This window comes from Pseudopipra pipra, chromosome 1 (assembly GCF_036250125.1).
Source record: "Pseudopipra pipra isolate bDixPip1 chromosome 1, bDixPip1.hap1, whole genome shotgun sequence".
NCBI lineage: Eukaryota > Metazoa > Chordata > Aves > Passeriformes > Pipridae > Pseudopipra > Pseudopipra pipra.
This window is the reverse complement of record NC_087549.1, coordinates 97,018,774-97,040,704: the sequence shown is the minus strand read 5'-3', so window position 1 is coordinate 97,040,704 and position 21,931 is coordinate 97,018,774. Positions and strand designations below refer to the sequence as shown.

The 21,931-nt window shown below is 39.3% G+C and overlaps 1 protein-coding gene across 4 annotated transcripts in view; it reads right to left on the bottom strand.

The window, feature by feature from the left end:
- Positions 1 to 21,931, bottom strand: part of TPPP (tubulin polymerization promoting protein) — a 72,480-nt gene that overhangs the window by 17,641 nt on the left and 32,908 nt on the right. For all 4 annotated transcript variants that reach the window (XM_064666702.1, XM_064666692.1, XM_064666712.1 and 1 more), the window contains exons 3-4: positions 13,645 to 13,798; positions 1,663 to 1,853 (exon numbers count right to left, since the gene is read on the bottom strand). In XM_064666702.1, coding sequence (XP_064522772.1) covers positions 1,663 to 1,853; positions 13,645 to 13,798 — 345 coding nt within the window. The remainder of the gene's footprint in view (positions 1 to 1,662; positions 1,854 to 13,644; positions 13,799 to 21,931) is intronic.

The following is a 21,931-nucleotide window of genomic DNA, read 5'->3' as shown; positions in this document are numbered from 1 at the left end:
ACACAGCATGAACAAAGTAAGGGCTGAAAACCAGTGCTCCCTTTCCATACATTGGCCAAATACAAACTGTTGACCTGCAAGGCACATGACAGCATACACTGCTCACCTAAATGTATGTACTCTGAGTGGGATGCTGATACAGGAGGGGGGAGAGGGAGAGCAATACATCTATTAACCTTTATTCAGAGTTGAACATGAAAATCAGTGCATGATTTTTGAAAGAAAGCAAAGCAGAACTGCAAGCAGTTGGTTTTGAATACTGAGTATCTTTCATAACTGTAGAGAATCAGGGTAATACATCAGGTACTTGTTCAGCTCCTGCAGAAAACTGGAGCAGCCTTTTCTCCACTTTTCAGCCAATATTAAAAAAAAGCTTATTTTCATTCCAATTAATTTCTTTTGGTATTCTGGGCCCCAGGAAGGTCACACTCAGCTGCCTGTACCTTAAGCCTGTGGGACTGATTCTCCTGGTAACAGTGGAAAGCTGTCCCAGCAATACAATTACTCACAAGTTGGGCAGCAAAAGTGAACAAAGAATCCAAGCCCTTGGCTTAAAACAAATCTAACATAAAAAGTAGCCCACCTACAGTGGCATATTTTTTGTGGGCAAAATGCACCTAATTACATAGATATTAATTGTAACTGTTCTTATTCCAAGGGGCTATAAGATGTCCCTACATATATTAGAGTTTAAAGGAACTATGTGCCAACATATGTGCACAATAACATTCATTTAATTCATTCATCTGATTGGCAGTGTTTAGTCAAAACCAGTATTTCAAAGCATTATTAGTTTAATGCCCCCTTCATTTCCAATGTGAGGCAGTGCAAACTTGAAAAGAGACTGCAAAAAGCCTTAACAGACTTTCTTAGTAATGTCTTGTTCCTCACCTCTCAGGTTAGTACAATAGCTCCATCCAAATCCAGCCAGTCAGAACCATGCTACGGTACACACAGTAACAAGCACAAAGTACAGACAGGAGGAAAGTAAGGGCTGGTATTTTCCACCTCTTTCTGTTGACATAAAATACTTTAGAACCTATACTGTCCTAGAAATAACTTTTTTTCAGTTTTTCCATGAGTGGTGTATGACAATTACAGGATAGCACCTAGTATACTACAACCACTTACTCTCCAATAGTATATTGTTGAATATTTTAAGGAAAGTGCCAGATCCCATATAAGACATTTAAAAAAAAAATCCAAAACAATAGTCAAATTCAACTGCATAAGTAATAGGATATTCTTCAGAAAGACTGCTATGAAAGACCCTCTTTTCAAGAGGTTCTTTTTGGCATCCTCAGGGCAACTGGACATCTAGGAATGTTTGAGATACTTTGCTTGAACGGACAAAGTGTGGTATAACTGCTCTTGACTTTGGCTTTGTTGTTTGTTGGGGTTTTTTTGTCTAAATCTCAACAAAATGATGTATTTTTGTACCTATATATTTATTTATTTTTGCCAATATATGCATGAGGAATGTAATGAAGTGGCATTGTGCTGCTAGTAGCTCAGCAGATGTTGAAATCAGTTCCAGTTCCTGAAGACAACTTCTTGACAATATAGTCTCAACATTCACAATAACCAAAATGTGGGATTCATAACATCATTCTTACAAATATATACTCTATCCCCCTCTGTGTTGTAAACCCTCAGCCTTACTTGTTTCCTTGTACTTTATGATCGTATGTGCCTGCATGCTTATAACCAGATACATATCCTGAGTTATCCACCAGATCTTCTCGGCCAGCTCTGCCTTTTCCTTTCCCACTGGCATCAAATCTCTCTTTGTGAGAACCCGTGAATTTTGAAGTATCTGTAAGGCGTGATACAGTTGGAGATGAAACGGTTTTCTATTAAAGAAACAAAACAAAAACACGCATCAGAAATCAATTATTCTTAATACAGATATTTGTACATGTAACCAACACTTAAATATTTGCTAATGGCAAAGACTATGTAAATACTCATTTCCAGCAAAAGGAGACAAAAAATATTTCTTTCTTGCCATTACATACAATGACAATAATCATATAGCAAAGAAGAAAATAAGACAAATTATATCAAAACCTTTTGGAAGAGACTTTGAGTATGAGATACTTCTGATTAATAATAAAGTTCTAAGCACCAAAGATATGAAGAAGTCATAGGAAACAGCCATGTTCAAAATCCATTATGTCAACATTGAAGCATAAAAGCCTGGCTCTATCAATACAGAAAAAGTAAACCAACACAGCTAGCTCTTAAAACATACAGTTTTCTTGTTCACATTGACTTGGTAGCACTTTATAACCAGGAAGACTCTAAATGAAAGACAAAAGTAATATTCAAATATTCAAATTATATCCAAGGGCAATGTGAGAGAAAATTGTACGCAGGTATCCCAGATACCAGCAGCAGAAGGATTTAGGAATATTTATTTCTGAAAGCCAAGAACACTGACATGATGGTGCTATCTACAGCAGGCATGAAAAAATGTGCTGCTTTTTCCTCTCTAGGCCTTTTCAGAGGCTTGCCTGCCCCCCCCTCGCAGGGCCTCCAATGTTGTCTGTAAGAATTTTATCTTTTCAAGGAGTTAACCTCTCTGTAAGGCAAGAGAAGAAAAAACATCAAACTGTCAATGGGAAGATGTTCTGTCCCAGGCAGCAAAGCTTCCTTGAGTGACATAAATTCCCCCCTCCTCGAATAACTTTTCTGAAAAAGGTCTTCTACACTTACAGGCAATTTTTCAAATAGTAATTAAACTTACCATTACAAATTCTAAGAACAGCAATCTGTCCTGAGAATTAATTTGGCAAAGGAAAAGGCAGTCAACCAGAGTTTCTGAGAGTTCTCTCTAGATGGGACAATACAGTATGTGCACATCTAGGTAAAACTGATTTTCTGTAAAGTAGTGGTATTTAAATACAAGGAAAATAAATATGTGTTAAGTTTAATTACTATTTCAAAAAGAAAGACTACAGCTTCTGCTCCTTTATTTCAAAGGCATGGAGCAAAAGGTATGTAATACATCAATTTGTGCCTCAATACACAAATTACAATAAAAATGCATGAGAATTTTTGTACAGTTACATATCTGGTAACATACATAATAAAACCTATGTGAGCGTAATATGAAAGGAAATGCATACATATTAACATGTAAGAAGAAACAGTCAAACAAGGATTAAAACAATGTCCCATGTCAATAAGGAGGGATGTTCCCAGGAAACTATTCCCAGGATAGCATTCCCAGTGGTAAACTTGAGAAATGTGCTGTTTATATCAAGACACCTGCATTCTAATAAAAACACAGATACTTATCAGAAAATCAAGGTGTATCACCATCTTGTTGCTATCAACAAGATGATAGTAACGAGTCTGCAGTATGCCACAAAAGCCTTTATGTTTCCTATTAGTCTCCTAGGAAAGCAGTAACATATTTCAGACCAACAAAGAAAACTGAGGGTGGGCAACAGCTTGGCAGATTAAAAAATATGATCTTTTTGTCCCAAAAAACAGTTAAACAAAACCTAAAACCCCAGCACAGGGAGAGTACAAATCCAGAGCAAAAACTGATGTGATCCTGCATCCTGTTGTCTTTCAGCCCAGGATGGATCAGAAGGCTTCCTGCATCACAGAAGTCACAATGTGTGAAATGAATATTAAGGCAGTAGTTGCAAGGCAAATATTCTATCTCATAATTGATTTTTACTCAGTAAGAACTGCAGCCTTTTCCTAAGTTGCATGGAAAATTACTGGTGTGCCCCTTCCCATATGTGATGGAATATTACAATTGAAAGATGGCAATTCCTGTTGGTTTGCTGTTGGCAAAATTTCTATGAAATGGGAGGCTCACTTTGTTTCCAACAATACAAAATTCAAGCAATTTTAATTCCTTGCACATTATCCTCTCACTCCCTGAACTGATACATCTATCATCTATAAAAGATCAGAGATAACAAGATGCCACTACAAGGCTATGCAGAACACCCCATTTCTCATTTTTCTTCTTTGTTTTCATCATTCTTATGACGAATGCATATCCATTAAAAAGAAAATACTACTTTCTCTTTAAGGTTGTGTGAACATTACACAGAAAGGCCAAGTGCAATATAAGCATCCTTTTAAGATGCTTTCATTCAAAAAAGCCTTTGTAAATACAGAGTAGAATACACAACGACTTCATATCCATCTTGGACTCCTCAACCAGAAGCACTAGTGGTACTGTATATTACAGAATCATAGAAACGTTTAAGCTGGAAGAGATCTCCAAAGGTCATCTGGCCCAAACCCCCAACCCTCACCTAGAGACAGTTGTCCAGGAGCATGTCCAGACAGCTTTTGCATATATCCAAGGATGGAGACACAAGAAATTCCCTGGGCAATCTATGACAGTGCTTGGTCACCTTCACAGTAAAAGAGTGTTTCTGGATGTTTCAACAGAATCTCCCATGTTTCAGTTTGTGCCCATCACCTCTCGTCCTGTCACTGGGCACTACTGAAAAAGTCTGGCTCCATCTTCTTTTGCACCCTCCTTTCAAGTATGGATGAGATTCACCCTTGAGCCTTCTCTTCTCCAGGTCAGATACTCCCAGCTCTCTCAGCCTTTCCTCATAGGAGAGATACTCCAGTCCCTTCATCATCTTTATGGTCCCTTGCTGGACTCTCTCCAGTAGCTCCACATCAGTCTTCTACTGGGGAGCCTAGAGCTGAACGCAGCACTCCAGATGAGACATCACCAGTGCTGAGCAGAGAGGAAGGAATACCTCCCTCTGTTTGCACGTCAATACTTCTAACACAGCCCAGGATACCAGTAGCCTTCCATGTGGCAAGACCACCTCTCTGGTTCACATTCAAATTGGTGTTCACCGGGACCCCTAGGTCCTGTTCTACCAAGCTGCTTTCCAGCTGGGTGGCCCTCAGCATGTACTGGTGTGGGGGCTTGTTACTCACCAGGTGCAAGACTTTGAAAATCTCCTTGTTGAGCTTGCTGAGACTTCCTGTCAGCCCATTTCTCCACCCTGTTAGGTCCCTCTGTGTGGCAACATCTGCATGACCTATCAGCCACTCCTCCCAACTTTGTGTCATCAGCCAACTTGCTGAGAGTACTCTCTGCCCTAACATGCAGATGATTAATGAAGATGTTAAATGAGACTGGACTCAGTATGGTCCGCAGGGGTACACCACTAATTTCCAGTTGCCAATTATACTTTGCACTGTTCATCACTACCCTCAGGGCCCAGTCATTCAGACAATTTTCAATCCACCTCACTGTCAGCCCATCCAACCACTACAGCACCAGCTTGAGGGGCTGTGAGACTCTTATGAGAGACCATATCAAAGGCCTTACTGAAGTCCAGGTAGACACTATCCACTCCCCTTATGTACTGGGTCAGTCATTTAATTGTAGAAGTTTACCAGGTTGGTCAAGCATGACCTTCCCTTGGTAAAGCCATGCTGACTACTCCTGATGACTTTCTCGTCCTTCATGTGCCTGGAAATTATTTCTAGGATTAGCTGTTCCATTACTTTCAGTGTCCTAAGGTTAGAAGTTTATTCATAAAGATTCCTCTATGAGTTGATAACTTCTTTTTAGTGAACTGCCTTTATGAAGTGAATGTGCAACCAACTCTTTTTATCAAAATCCCTTTTCTGTTTCTGAACAACAAAACCAACTATGCAGACTAAACGGGAAGTTGAGAAAAAGGCAAAAAAATTAAAAGGGTAGCTGTGAGCTCATTCTTCTGTGCAACCCATCTGCTCATTATTAACTGCACAATGGTACTGGGAGGCAAATAAAAAAAAGGGAGTGGGAAAGCTGACCATCCCTCCTAAGTGAGGAGAAATGTAGGAAGAAATATAGTGAAGAGCACAGAAGGCTGGATGAAGACAGTTTCCATGTTAGCAGGTCACTGCTCTTTCTTCTTTTTCACAATGAATCACACACAAATGATTCTGTCTTGTCATAATGCAATAGCTTGAACTGTTTACCTTCTAGAGTAAGTTATATAATCTCTCTACTTACATTATTCTAAAGGCAATAAATTCCTTCAGGCCAACCTCCTCCCTTCCTTTCTGTTGAGATCACAGAAGCCAGCATTTTCATTCTCATTCATACAGTTAACCAAAGTTTTCATATCACAGAAGATGCACATGAACTTTTTTTTTTTAAACTTTCTCCTAAGAAAAAAGATTTACTTAGCAAAACAGAATCACATACAATCATTAAATGTTCCAAAATGAGTTTATACAGTGAATCAACCAAAGGAATTTTCCAAAAATAGCAAGACTTCTCTGTTCTCCAAGATCAACCATTCTTCTCTTCACTGTTATTTCCATTAACACAAGTCAGCAGCTATAGTTTCAGTGTCTTGGACTCTATCAAAAGAAGAGATCACTGACAGAAGACATGTTTATTCATCAAACTTTTTTTACTGGTATCTTGCTCTGGGCCACTGTGCTCCCCCAAATCTTAAAAAAAAGATTTTAAAAATGGCTTTTGCTCCTTCGCTGTCAGTTTCCAACCAAAGATGTGGTCAAATGACCTCCAAGTTCACAAAAATATCTCAGTTGAGTCAGGAAAGGTATGTATGCCTCTCGCCTCATTTAACTGAAACTCCTCACACACTAAAATCTCACTGAGAAGATCATAACAGGCCACAGCCTCAGGACCAGCTATGGGGAAAATAAGAAGCCATTTTACTTGGACCAGTAGATTTGCTAATTTAAAGCAATCATGCATTTTTTCTTAGCAATTCAGTATTTTCCCTCACCTTGTGTCGCTGTCTACAGAAATGTGCTGCTAAGACAGCAAGGGCCTTGGAGCATGCGGCACACATGGAAAAGATGACAGAAGGGTGTTTATTCAGACTCAGAAGAAAAAAAGGAGAGGCAAATTTTATTCCTGTCCTCGACAGAGGGGTAATATTACAGTTCAGAAGTAAACAATAATAGGTATGATTTGGAAGACGTGAAGTTCCAACTAGCATCACAGATTTCACACTAGAGACATGAGAAAAAATTTTTCACTACTGTCATTGCTAAAGCATAGAAAGAGTGGGGGACACTATGTCCCTAAGGATTATTGAAACTTAAAATCACAAAGTCATTGATCAATCAATTTAGGTTGGAAAGAACCTTTGAATATGAGTCTTTATCTAGCATAAAGCCCTGCTCATAGTAAGAATCAAAAAAACTTGTATAGAAACTTCTCCAGTCAAGTCGTGAACACCTCCAAAGACAAGGGTTCCACAGCCTCTCTCAGCAATTTTTCCAGTGTTTGACCATACTGCAGGTAAATATACAAAACAAAAAAATCCAACATCTCATCCAAATTATCCAAATCATTCAAATTTTGTTCCAACTTCTGTCTGTCTAGAACATTCCTCAGATCAAAGACAGGAAGTGAAAGCTGCAGAGTCTTTATACCCTGAAAACTTTAACAGCAGTACCACATTCCTCCCTTGTCCCTTTCTCGTGAAAGACAACTCTGCAAACTTGGGCAAATTTTGCCTTCTACCTCAAGATAACTGGTGAATCAAAGAGCACTTTACACAACCCATTTCATCAGTTTCAAGAATGTGAATCAGTATTAGAGATGAACTATCAATGCTTAGGAAATCGAAAGGAACTACAGTAAAAAGGAAATGAGAGCACAGAAACCAAAACCATGTATTTTGTCTACACTACTGCGGAAGAAGATAGCAGTTTGCTGAGGAAAAACACATTCACTGAAAGCCCTGCTGCTGCACTGTCTTGGCTTGTTTGCAGCAGAAAAACAGGATCAATACAATTAAGTCAGCATGCATTTTATGGACGCAACAGAACCTCTAACTCAAATTTTGTGTCAAAAGTCTAGAAGCATCCTATGAAGCTAGTGCTACAATCATGAAAATAAGCTAACAGTGTAAGAATACAAGATTTCCCACACTTTCAGGACTTTTCCTTCCAGAACAAAGGTGAGGCAAAGAAGAAGGAAGACGATTCGGTGCTGCTAAGGTAGTGTTCTCCAATTGCTGTCAGCGTGCATTGCCATCCCTTTTACAAAGCACATAGTTTGAAGCACCAAGTGAATGCCAAGGAAGCTGGAGCATCCACCTTGCACAATGCAAAGGGCTGGACAAGCAGGTCAGTGCACCACCACACACTTGCAGCTGCACAGTTCTCCTTTCAGCAGCCAGCACAGCCCCTGCCAAGCTCTCAATACCCGTGTGCCGTGCGGCTCTGCGCAGAACATGGCACCATTCCCAAAAGGATCTCCAGAACCAATTACTGGGAAGTAAAAGCAGCAAGAAAAGCTACTGGACTCCAGGAATATCAAACATTCAAAACAGACATGGAGTGCATTGGTTTTCACAATGAACTCGTGGCTCCACTGAAACAATTTTGCCTGAGGATATTTTCCACTGCTTGCCACCACTCACAAAGATTCAGGTTTGATTTAAAGCTGTTCCACAGCTTAGGCAGAAACTTACTGCCTTGATGCTAAACCCTGCAGTTAGGTTTTCTGAGGTTTCTGTGCCTGAATTACAAATATCAGGCACAAATAAAATAGTACAGAAACTCTCCCTTCCTGCCTGAGGCAGTGTGTCTTTTGGCACCTGCGCTGCCAAAACTGCTGGCGATAGGCAGGAGGTGAGGTGCTCTTGTTACTCCTCACCAGAAGGGTACATATCCTCAGATGGAATACCTCCATGGTATTCCTGGCTACACTCTGACAGATACCACTACTGGCTACACTCTGATAGATACCCCTCCTCAGTTCTTCACAGAAACTGAATGGCTTCCTGCATTTTCTCCTTCAGCCATAAAACTTCAGTATCTAACAGCAGGTCTTCCTAGAAAAAGTTGCCATGGAGATTTCTTTATGTAATTAACATGTTCTGAGATCCTTAGGAATCAGCACCAACACTCATAATCTTAGCAAGGTCTTGAAAATTACTGATCTGCTGCTAACATCTACAACCTTTGCAAAAATGATAACCTAAAGCTGACTATGAAATGGGGGAAAAAATCTCAAAGGGAAAGGTTTTCCTTTTGAGGGGAGGAGGGATTATACCAGAGCTCCATACCATAATTATATTTATTTTGGTTTTAAGTTCATGGGAATACATACACATGCAGTAAAAATCTGCACAAAGTCAGAAAGAGAGATCAAGGTTCAAAGAAAAACTGGGATTTCATTCATGTTCCTTCATTTTAGCACATGCACAGACACACACACACACAGAAGCAACCCAACCTTAACCCTAGCCCTTCGCTCTAAGATTAGCCCTCAACTTCAGCTCTCCAGCATTTCAACACTCCAAGCCACTACAAATCATGGGATCTAACAGTCTGATTAACATGACGTTCCACAAAGTTGAAAACAATGTGTTAACACTTCCCTGAGGAGTTTTATATTCTTACTGATAGTGAAGACAAAACAGAATAGGGAAGATAGCACAGAGTAATCTTTTTTTCAATGGGTGTGTTGCTGAATCCTTGAATTTAATGTTATAACCAGTCTTTAATGAGACTTGTTCCAAAGCCAGATGCTATCAAGATAAACCTTTACATAGATCACAGTCCCTCTTCCTCATTTTCCCTCTGTATTTCCTGAAGGGCCTCTATTCATCCAGTGCAGCACTCCAGCCAGGAGAGCTGTCTTACCACACTTGCAGAATCTCAGTGAGGTTAGTAATTTGTCCTGCTTTTCCCATGCTATTTGCTTTTGTGTGCAGGCATTTGAGATGGGCCCCATGTCCTGCTGCATTTACAGATGGGTAAGAGCCTCCTTTGTCAGGACTGTCACCTAGACATACCTGCTCTGCCCCTTATGATCTTTTATCTTCAGATTATGGTAACCTTCCATACCCAGTCTAATAATCTTCCCAGCAGATTAGTAAATCTAGTTTGCAAAGATACTACACTTCGGTAGAGTTATTCCATCCCTGCTCAGTAGGCTTCATTCCTCTGGCCACAGAAGCCAAAACCTCCTCTTCAACACAAGCCATACTCTACAGTCCAATTCTCCTTCCTGGACTGGGGAAGATAAGATCAGAGCTCCCCCCTCTACACCCTCATCCCTTGACTTCTGTAGTCTCTCTTTATATGCTCCAGGTTACCTCCAGAGCAGTACTCCTGGTACCCACAACAAAGAGGTCCACGTTAGAAGGCTGAACAAATCTTGTGAGTGCATCTGCAACAATCTCAGATCCTGGCATCCACCAAGCAATAAAACTCCTGAGACATCAGGTGAGATGAGAAAATACATGCCCTGATCATCGACAAGAGGAATCTTCAGTAACTACCTGTGCCGGGTACCCATTGCTTCTGACACCTGGTACAGCACTGTTGCCAGAGTATGGTGACACCCATTACAGAACAAGGAAATGTAATAGTGCACAAGATGCTCATATTCAGGATGGCAAAAGTCGTGATCCCCCGGTAGTCAGGGATGCCTCCCATGACTGTTCACTCAACTCCTTTTCAGATTTTGGCTAACACACAGCTCATGCTAAGGCCTGATATATGATGGGAGCAGCACCATTAGCACTGCTGTAGGCAGTACTCAATGGACTGGAAGAGATAAATATCATCAACCTGCTGCCACCTTCTGCCACCTGCAGCCAAAATTCTTGCATACTGATTGTCTGGCAGACCCTTCAGAATCCACTAACTTGAGGAACTTGTATAGACCAAAGGCCCAGACTGAGAGGTACAAATAGATCAGCTTATCCAAAAGGTTTTTGAAGCAGATCCTAGAGCAGACAGACTGCTAAGGCATTTGTCCTTCTACAGGGGACACTCACACCTCAGTAGAAGAGGAAACAGAGTGGGGGGAACCTCACTGTAGGCTAGACAATCATGACACTCCCTCTGTCATTGTTCTTCTTACATACTTTTTAAAGTTAGAGTCCAGATTATGATGATTATATTGTACACTGATTATTAAGAATTTGACCTGATCTGCAGAGTGTTCAGGTGACTGAAAAGTATAGGTAACTGCAATTTAGGTAATAATATGAAAGCTATCCTAATTGCTAGAAATTAAGTGTAACGAAAAAAATCTTTCTATAGTAATAAAGCTCTAATTATAACTACAAACCTGTGGCCAGTTCTCATTCCACCAAGGATCCTTAAAAGAACCTGTCTGTCCCCATAGTGAGATAGTGTTGGTTGGCACTATAACTCATTTTTTCCCTTTTGTGTGAACACTAAGTTCAGGCTCAGCTGACTTTGATGGGTCTTGTTGATACTCACCAGTGCCTAGAATACTATATGTATTCTGAAATTGGAGAATTGTAGGTGGAATAGATCTGCGACTGCTGCCAGAAGTCACAAGCTCCCAGCCTTCTCTATCTCCATAGTCTCCATCCACTTGGTCTCCTCTAGCTGTCACTCCTTCCTCACTTTGTGTAGGTTGAGTTTTCCACAAATACAATGTCAGTCTTCTCTTCATCTTTTCCGTCAATCTGGACCCTCAGGGTCTTGACCACAGCACATTTCCCACAAGAGAGGCAACCACTGCCATGACCTCCAGGAAGACACAGGAGCTCTGAAGCACAGGACGTGGATATAGGACTCCTTCCTATAGAGCCAAGGACTCTGATGTGCTAATGGCAGTCCTATAGACTTCTACTAATGGATGTCCATGTGCTGGGCAGTGTATCCTGCAGCTTTTTCAGACTACCATTGTACAGTTTTCAAGCAGATCCACATAGCCTTAAGTGGAATTTCTAGGCCTCTTTGCACTTCTGCTGCAACACCTGTTTTGTCTCATTTACCACACTCTGTGGGCTGCACTCTGGCTTCCCTGCTCTTTCCCTAACAGGTCCATTTTTGTGAGAATTTGATCTTGCCCACATCACCATTACCCTAAGCACCCATCACCTAGCTTTTAAAGTGCTGTCACTGCTGTACTGCCCTGCCACCCCACACTACTCTCACAGCAAATGTGACTGGATTGAGCTCCAAATACCCTGATCTGGATTTGAAGTTTGCCATCCTGTCAGCAGGTTTGAATGACATCAACCCAGGTCTCTTGCAGTTGAAATTATTCTGCATTTCTATGTCAGGGACCCTGATGAATATACACTGAAGTTCAACCGGTTTCATTTTAAGAGTGAGCAATGACCAAAGCAAGTATCTGTTCCACAGGAGGTGTAGAAATGCATTCAATATTGTTATGGCACATAGCTTTTAGTACAGAAAAAGAAAGAACCTCAGTCTTGCTCTTGTAACCTTTGGGTAGAAGTGAGGATAACTAAAAGGCCCTAGACTTCATTTACATGTCTGATTATAAGCTGTCAAAGTTACATGACCTGCACTGTATATTTTATTGACAGATCGAATGAGCTAATAAAGCTACCAGGTTCATTAACCCCTATAACTTTCTGTTGTTTTTCTTCCTGTGTGACCAAGCCAACCATACATCTTCTGTTGCACATTAGAAAGCAGCCCAAAATTCACTCGGTTTCACTGTCTGGCTGCTGAGCCTTCTCAACCACATCAAGCAGGGATTTCTGTAATTCCATAACATTTCGAAGGAAAAAGAAAAATAATAAACAGAAAAAGAAAAAAAACACCTTCTATCACAACATACACTAAAATCCTCATACGAAGGTAAATTTTCCAGCTGTCCTGTTGAAGCAGTGTTGCCACTCAGTACAGACATAAGCCCTCCCCTAACTGCCTCCCCAAAATACCCAGTACAAAAAATAAGAAGCTAAGACACAAAAATCCCCACATGCTGCTGAAGTATTCTTATCCACAAGCTTCACTTAATCATGCTTTCAACTCCTTCCGTAATATGTTTAGATTAATGTGTCAGTAGTCATAGTTAAGTTTTCTGTCTGGAACTTGAACCAAATCTGTAACTCAAAAGAGATCTTTCCACTTGACATTTACACGGATCATTTGTACAGAACAGATTTCTGGAAAGATTATATTTTCATTCACCATTCTAAAACCAAAATTCAGGAGGATCACAAATTTTAAGCAGATGAACTAAATTGACAGAACTATTCAAGCTGATGGTAAACACTCCAGTATGTCCTACAGGCTAAAAGCTTGCCTAGCCTGAGCATTTAAAAGGACAACCAAACTTATGTAGAGTAGGTTTTATAACTTCCTTTTCAAACATAAAGCTTAATACCAATACTTTAAAATGAAAAAGAAAGAACATTATAGTTCTGACAGACTTGGAATAAACAAAAAACAAAGACCATATGATAATTTTTCTCAGATTTCCAGTGTTCTGGGATTCACATGATGCAATTAAATGTATTTTATGATGTCTTTAGTCTTTGGCATTTCACACAACATCTTAGAACTGTTTAATGAGGTTCTAAATTTAATTTCCTTCTACTCTCTTTGATTTGTATACACCCCCTTCATGAACATTTCTTTGTTCTAATCATACACAAGAGCTCAGAAGTTTCCTGACAGTGCTGCTAGGTGGTACTACAATTCTGAGCAGAAGCAATAACAGTGCCACACAAGAATACATAGCAGTGCAATACTCAGCTGTTGCATAATCTTTGCTCGCAGTAGTTGTTGCCTGTGGGCTTCCAGAGGAATTGGATTTGTGGATTGTAAAGGGAAGCAGGTGAATACAACAACACTGCAGTGGAACAAAGGACAGGTAGAAACAGTCTGTCCATCAGATCAGTAACATACCGTTACTCCAGATATAACTGGGCCTTTTCCTTCAATTAGTTTATACATTTCTTGAAGTGCCTCCTCTTCACTCTTGCCTTTAAATCGCTTCTTGGCGAGTTCTTGAAGAGCTTCCTTAAACTGATCAAAAGTAATTGTTCTGAGGGACTTTCCCCTGTTGAAACAAACAGCAATTGAAAGAAATTACAAGAGAGCACAAAAAACATTCCAAGAATAGCAGAATGGCTTTGGTTTACCACACTGAACAACAGAAAACTGCAACAGAACAGGAAGACCCATGCAGCCTATTTATGTCATCAAATAAAACATATCCTAGGAACATCACTTTTGTGTTTTATGTACATCAATAGGACAACACTTCAGAAACTTCCCTTGATGAACGTTCAGAAATAAAGAGGAAACAGAGGGACCTGATCTGCTGTTAAAATGCCTGCAGCTCATCAAGTCAAGTATAGCCTCATTTGGTTGATCACATGTAAAGTCTGCATGCATACGACAATAACTGAAGAATCTTACATGAGTCTTGTTATTTACTGTTTTTTATTCCTCTTTGAATAACTGTTTATCATATTATTCAGAGATCACAATTCATGTATTCACAAGTAAATTAAGAATAATGCTACTGTGTAAAGCAAACTATTGAAAAGCATTTAAAAACTTGAAATTCCTCCTGTCTTAAGGACTGAAAAATGTTTTAAATGACACATTTAAATTCAATACCTGTTTTGTTTCTTAGACCATCACCGTCAAAAAACATTCACAGGTGCACGGAAAACACAATAGCAGTCTGATAAACTCATAAAGCCCCCAGAAATTCAGAGCTGAATACTTGCTGTTGTTTTCTCTAATAGGAAGACCATACTTCCACATTAGTAAATTACTTGCTTACATTTACTTTTAGTGGAGAGGATTTTGCTATAGCAGTGTATGGTGCAAAATCTGACCAACAGGAAATTCGCACTTTACAAACACCAATTTATACTGTCATTCCCACAGATCTTTTTTGGCCTGCCAGACCAAAGGGTTCAACTGATGGAACTCAAAGAAACTCAGCATTTACTACAGAGATGTATTTAAGCCAAAGCAGGTTAATACATGTCTGTTTTCTAGAATTTTTAAATATTCAGTTTAGGGAGGAGATAATGTTATGGAGTACACACTGGTCCATTCTATTCCCTAATACAGGGACTATATTTAGGTATGAGGCCACAGCATTAGTGAATTTACTCACCATTAAAAAAACTCCTATTTTTTCTTTTCTATGAATTACAGCAGACACAAACCGCACCTGTTCCTGTATTAGTAAATTACAGATTCCCTAATCTTTTGGATAAGACTTTATACCCCAAAATTTTGCCATATGTTTTAAGCTAAAATTTAATAGAAACATTTTCAAAAAGATGTTTTGATACTTACACTGATATAATCTTAAATAGGACCATCTTTAAAAGCAGAAAATGTTTACAACATTACAAAACCCTCAAAGTCAAAGTAATATTTGAGAGTCCAGGTTGCTGGGAAACATGCTACTACACATGCTGCTTGAGCATTTCTTTTTATGCCAATTTAGAGAGCATTTCAAGCAAAAATTTTTTTTTTCAGGAAAAAAAAAAACAGCCACCACCACACAACCCAGACCAGTCCTTTCAACAGTGACAGCTGTTTATGTAGGAATAAACAATAGATGCTAGGATAGAGACAGTGTACACTGGCAACAGAAACAGTGGGCTAGAAAAACTATGCATAGAAATCTAATTTTATTTCAAGTGTCAAAAAGGCCACTGTGAAGAGCAATTCAACTATCTGTCATCGATTTATCTTTGATCTTCTCTTAGACACCTTCTGTGGTCAAGTCCCTGTCAGCTGAAGGGTGCCTCCATTGATGAAAAGAAGTGAGATTTCTGGTTTAGAGACCACCAGAAATGATTCCTACTTAGAAGTGACTCCTACTTCAATTAATTAAACACAAAACAAAATTTTATCCCAGGCTTTCAAAATAAGGAGAAATTGGTTATTCACAATAAAATTCAACACTAACAGAATGCTTTACATAACAAGAACATCACAACAGTAAAAATGCAGAATATAATCCAGTATTTCATTAATCAGAAAGACACATGGAATAAACTGCAATTAACTACTTGGAATTTCTCCAGGATTTTCATTAATAGGATTAACATCCCGCTTCTGATGAAACACATACAAGAACTTTTAACCAGCTCAAGAGGTCAAGACTTCATTTTGGTTTGTCTCTCATTTAGAAAAAGACAGCACCAGCAATCACTGCAAAACTTCAGCATAACAACACCCTAAGTCCCTTGTTCGCTACAGATTTATGGCCAAGTCTACCATATAGACGTTTCAAAGGTAATATTCTGCGGCACATAGATTTAGCTTGGATCATCAGTCAGGATCATCACAAGAGAAAAGAGAATGATCACTTTCAGCAAAACGTGCTGAAATTCAAGCTGACTCTTTTATTTTTCACAGAATATTCTGAGTTGAAAGGGACCCACAAGAAACATCGAGTCCAACTCTTAAGTGAAGGGCCCATACAGGGATCAAACCCACAATGTTGGCATTATTAGCAGCATGCTCTAACCAACTGAACTGATCTCAGGGTTTTATTAACACATGAAGAATTTTTGGTTGCACACTTATTAGAAGAGCATGTTTGTTTGGTTTTTTTTAATTAAAAGGACAAATACATAAATAAGGCTGCTGAGAAGAATAAAGAACATCTGGTCCAAGACACAGGTATACCTATCTCTCACATTTGGTCTTTTCCCTGTCACTTGCATGGGGTAAGGAAATGAGGGGTTTTTTCCCTCCAACTTAAGGTGTTACCAACAAATTGGACACATATGTGACCAATGTAGTATTACAGCTGGACCTCAAAAGAAAAAGAAATGTGCACTCTGGCTGATATTCTTTACCAGAAAACAACATTAACTGGAATTACACTAGAAACAGGACTGAAAGTAAAGGAATTTTTGCAACTATATCCCAAGTTTTCTAAATAAATCAGCTTTGATTTTGAAATTCATTATCTTTTTCTAGACTCCAAAAATATCCCCACTCTCCCCCCCATCTATCACAATATTATCAAACCCACTTGTACTTCACCATAATTAACTCAAAAACTCTACAGTTGCATCATACATCAAGTCTTGTGGAAAACCCTAGGAACATAACTCTTGATTAAGTTACGTGTTCTGGCCTTTTTTTTTTTTTGTCAGGTATGGAACATGTGCTATGCACCAGCGTCTAAATTACCAAGTAGCAATCCTACACCCCTGAGCAGTTGCTGTCATCATTATTGTTAATCAGGACAGCATGCTATTACCCTCTCTTCTGTCTACAGTCATGGGTTGAATGTATAGGAGAAAACAGACTAGGTAGAAATGACAGAGGAAGTCTCTCAACAAACTTCAATTTACACACTCTTAAGCCACAGGATCAGCCCCCTTCAGGTCCATAAAAACACCCTATGGATAGTGACTTCAAAGTACTATTAGATGGAAAATTGGACATGAGCTGGCAATGTTTGCTCACAGCCCACAAGGCCAACCATACCCTGGGGTGCACCAAAAGCAGAGTGACGAGCAGGTCAAGGGATGTGATTCTGCCCCTCTGGAGCACTGCATCCAGCTCTTGGGCCCCCAACATGAGAATGACATGGAACTGTTAGAGCAGGTCCAAAGGAGGGCTACGAAGATGAAAGGGAAGTAACACCTCTACCATGAGGAAAAGCTGAGAGAGTTGGGGTTGTTCAGCCTGGATAAAACAAAACTCCAGGAGACTTTATTGCAGCTTTTCAGTACCTAAAGAGGTCTTATAAGAAAGATGGGGACAGGGATTTTAGCAGGGCCGGTTGTGATAGGACAAGGTAATGTTGTAAACTAAAACAGGGAAGATTCAGACTAGATATAAGGAAGAATTTTTTTAGGAGGGTTGTCCGGAGAGGTGGTAGATGCCCCTGAACATTCAGGGTCAGGCTGGATGGGGCTCTTAGCAACTTGGTCTCATGGAATATGTCCCTGCTCACTAGGGAGAGGGAGGGAGGTGGTAGGGGCAGTGGTGTTCAACTAGATGACCTGTAGAAGGTCCTCTCCCAACCCAAACTATTGTATGAAAAATTATAATACTATGAACACTGCATAACACATAAGGCAATCATACCCCCAGTTTATTTCCAGCATTTTTAATACCCTGTTCGCATTCAGAAAACCCTTCCTAATACCAGCTTTTCAGAGGTCATGAAGCCAAACTAAAAAAACAAACACACCACAAAAGCCCCCAACCATAACCCCCTCAAATGAACTAATTTCTTTCTATTAACCAATTGCTTCAAAGAATCAGCTTCTTTGTGTATATTTGTAACTTGTTTTCAGAAGCTCATTATACTTATCTTGTTTCCATGGAAATAACAAAACAAATACATCACTTTCATTTTCCAAGTGTTACCAGTTCAAACAACTTGTCTACAATAAAGTATGCCAAGGGTGATCACTCTACTCTTAACACTCCTCTCTTAGGTTTAGCACTCCAGAGAATTAATATAGACCCAAAAAGAAGATAAAATACTTTAGATTTAAAAAATATTAAAAAATCAGACACTGGAAATGAAAATTAAAACTGACCAGAAAATGAGACAAAACGGAAAATAGTAACAAAAGAGGGAAGGTGGGGGAGAAAAAAAGGCTTTTACAAAACCAGACATCATAAAGTTGGCCACCTCAATGAAAAGAACAAAATATATATGAGGGACATTAATAATAAAACTTTTTAAAGCCCTGTACTTTATTATGACACAAAGAAGCCTTTATATTTAGAAAGGATTCATTCTTACATACCATTCTATTTTAAGCTCTGCTTCTTACAAAAAACAGAATTACTCTAATGCATCATCCTTCGGTGGCAGAAACAGTGTGTTCATGGTATACTAATGACAGCCTCCTGTATCTATGCCTACATTTGGGAACGGAACGAACATACTCAGAAGAATTTTAGGAAGCTTCTCATCACTTCCCTTCCTTGATGGGTCTCTCCACGTGTGACCACTACAAATGGGGAGGTTCTGAACTAAAGTTTGGAATCCTCAGTTTGCTCTTGGAAGTCCAAGTTCACATCTATAAAAGCATCAGTTCTGAGTCCGGACATCAGCACAGTAAACAAAGTGCAAATTATCAAACATTGGTCCAAATTAGATTGGAATAGCAAATTATGCAGTTTTCATTTGCAAATATTACTACTAGCAGTGTCCTGAGTTCATAAGTGTGAAAGTGTACTGTTGCAAATTCATACTTCTGTGTTATTTGGACTTGAGTACTATTTGAATTAACAGTTGTCTACAATTTTAGCTGAAAAGAAAAGCTACACAAATACACTCCACATAAGTAAGACACAAAATCCTTGACCAATATTACAGATCTTTATCTTCATAGTGCTAATACAGTTCGGTGTTAATAAACAAAGTCTCCAACTTAATAGTTCCTGTCATAATCTCTGAGCTACTCCAAAAAAAGTCATCCCATACTCCCACCCCAAAAGGACATTTTTCCGTTTTCTTAGATTGAAGAGGGGAAAGCAGACATAGAAATACTCAGAGAAGCTTCTATTTTTGTTAGCAGGCCAGATGGGATTACGCAGGATACACTAACCAGGACTGTTCTGCTGTGGAAATCATCATCTACCCACAAAGGTCTAAGGAGTATAGAAAGTTTGATGAGGGTCTAAAAACCTCTAGCATAACTAGAGGTGGGAGCCCAACAAATATTTTTCCACAAACTCTCATTCAGGGAGTTTTGTTTCTGAGGTTTATTTATTCTAAATTCACTATGGACTTGGGTGTCGCAGTCAACTGAGCAGTCAAGTAAAACTCAACAGTGTATAGGTACTCCCTATATATATTCCCTTCCCAAGGTAGTCTCATTCATTCAGAAGACAGAACAAAGGATTGAATTGGTAAGAAAATGCAAGAGTAGCCTAGTTGTCCCAGTTTCTTGCCGGCACAATAAGCTTAATCAGGCCATTTCTGATTTGTAGTAGTCTCCCACATCCATGTAGGGCAACACTAACAAATAGTAAGAAGCATTCCTAAATTATCAGAATTAATCATTGAAATTATTCAAATTAATCACATAAAGGTGTCATGATAAATGAGAACAAGACCATTGTCAGACTTTTACCCTATGGGCTAACCAAAAGCATATTTCCTATGACATGCAGACTAGACTTCACACTTTAGCTCTTTCTCTTATCTTAAGCCATCCTAAACACTAACTACGGTTGAAACTTCCTGATTTTCACACAAAGACTTTTCTTATTTACCACTTTACAGCAGCAACTTTATGATTATTAGTAGGATATTTCCTAAAGCATCCACTCCTGTTCGTTTAGTACAGTAGACACTCATTCTTTCTTATTACTTGTAATAACACAAGTCTTTGTGATGTAGTCGATGAACATAATGTGCATCAATAACAACTCTTAGAGGTATTTGTATTGTACACATTGACAGTTACAGGGTACTACAGACAAAATCTTTGAAGCAAAACAGGTTTGCACAGGTCTCTGCAAAGTACATCCCTCATCTAATGGATGTATTCTTTTTTTCCAAGAATGTCTGCTTGTAACGTTACCACCACAAAGTCCAAGGCTGTTTAAGCTGGAAGCAGATTATGCCATAGGGCTAGCAGTTTTTGGGGTTTTTTTTTTGGGGGGGGGGGTTTGTAGTTTACAATTTTCACTTTCTGCTCTCTTTGGGCTACACAGCTCAGCATTTCTACTGGCCATCAGCCCCATAATTCATAGCCAAAAAAATCCCAAACTAAACCTAGGCCCCTAGGTAGCGAACCAGGCTGGTAGAACCTTGCAATCTAATGGAGTATTTAACATATCTTGTGAAGGTCTGCTTTTTGCTATGTACCAGTCAAGAATGAAATTTTAATAATTAGACATACAATGCAAAAAAACTTATAAATGAAAAAGAGAACACAGTTTCTTGGATAAAACTGAACAATGGATGACTAACCCAAAGCACAGGCTTGTGTATAAATTTGACAAACACAGCTGAAGACAGAAGAGCAGGGGAAGAAAGCAACAGTAGCAGGGGAAGAAAGCAATGGTAATACTATCAGGTTCTTTGCACTGCACTAACAGCTCTAAAGAGAGATGGTTTTAAAACACACAATTAAGATAACAAAACTTGACACATCACCTTGCATCAGAGACTTCTGCACAATTAATGGGTAAAACTGGAATACTGAAATTAGACATCCGTATATTGATATAAGCAGGAGTAATTTGGCAAATTGTTAGGAAAGAAGATATTCTTCTAGAAGATATCCTCAGAAAAATGATCCTAGGAAGAAGCTACAACAGAGATCTTTAGCTAACGTAGTGGGTGCTTCTGGAACACAGGCACCTTAGAGTGCACGGTTATTTACCACAAGTGCATTCCCTCGAAGGAAAGAGTAGGACTGACAACGAAGACATCCAGATGACCTTCACAATTAGTCTCTCTCTATAATTTCTAACATCTCGGCCAAGTCAGACTTTAGGAGGTGGACTAGATGGCTTTATATACCCCCTGACCACAAGGCAATGCCATTATCAATTTTCTAGGAAAGAAAAACAAGACAATGTGAAATGCAGTACAAAATTCTCTCACTATATCACAGCAATAGCTGTGACTTGCAGAAACCTCTCTGGGAGTGGGCAGCAAGGGCAGAACACCTCACATCATTCACTCAGAAACTGAACCTGGAAGGGACAGTTTCCCTCCAGGTGCTTTTTGTCTCATTACTGAGCAAAGGTAAAGCAGAGTGTGCCTAGTTTGTTCTAAGTATCTGAAACTGGGATAACTGTCACACTGTGAAAATCTGAAGCAACAAGACTTCAGCAGCTCACCAAACCACCAGCAATATCTTCATCAGGCTTCATCGCAACTTAAATGTTTTAGGCTTCTCTCATGAACACTCTCTTTTCCAATACTTGAAGTTAACCTTTCTCTCCTTTTGGCTTTATTTTTGTGGCATTTCCTTCCTATCTGCTTCACTTACAGTGAAAATTTGTTTCCACTAAAATAAAACCTGAAGTTCAAGAAAAGACAAACACAACAGCTATGAGCCCATCAGATAAAATAGGATTGGGAAGGGAACGAAGGGGGGACTGGAGAAAGAGCGTGACTTGGCAAAAACATTAACAAGTAAATGCTTCCAAAAAAAGTAAATCCCAGCATGAACTAAAGGGGTTAAAGAGATTAATGGGACTTAGAGAGAAT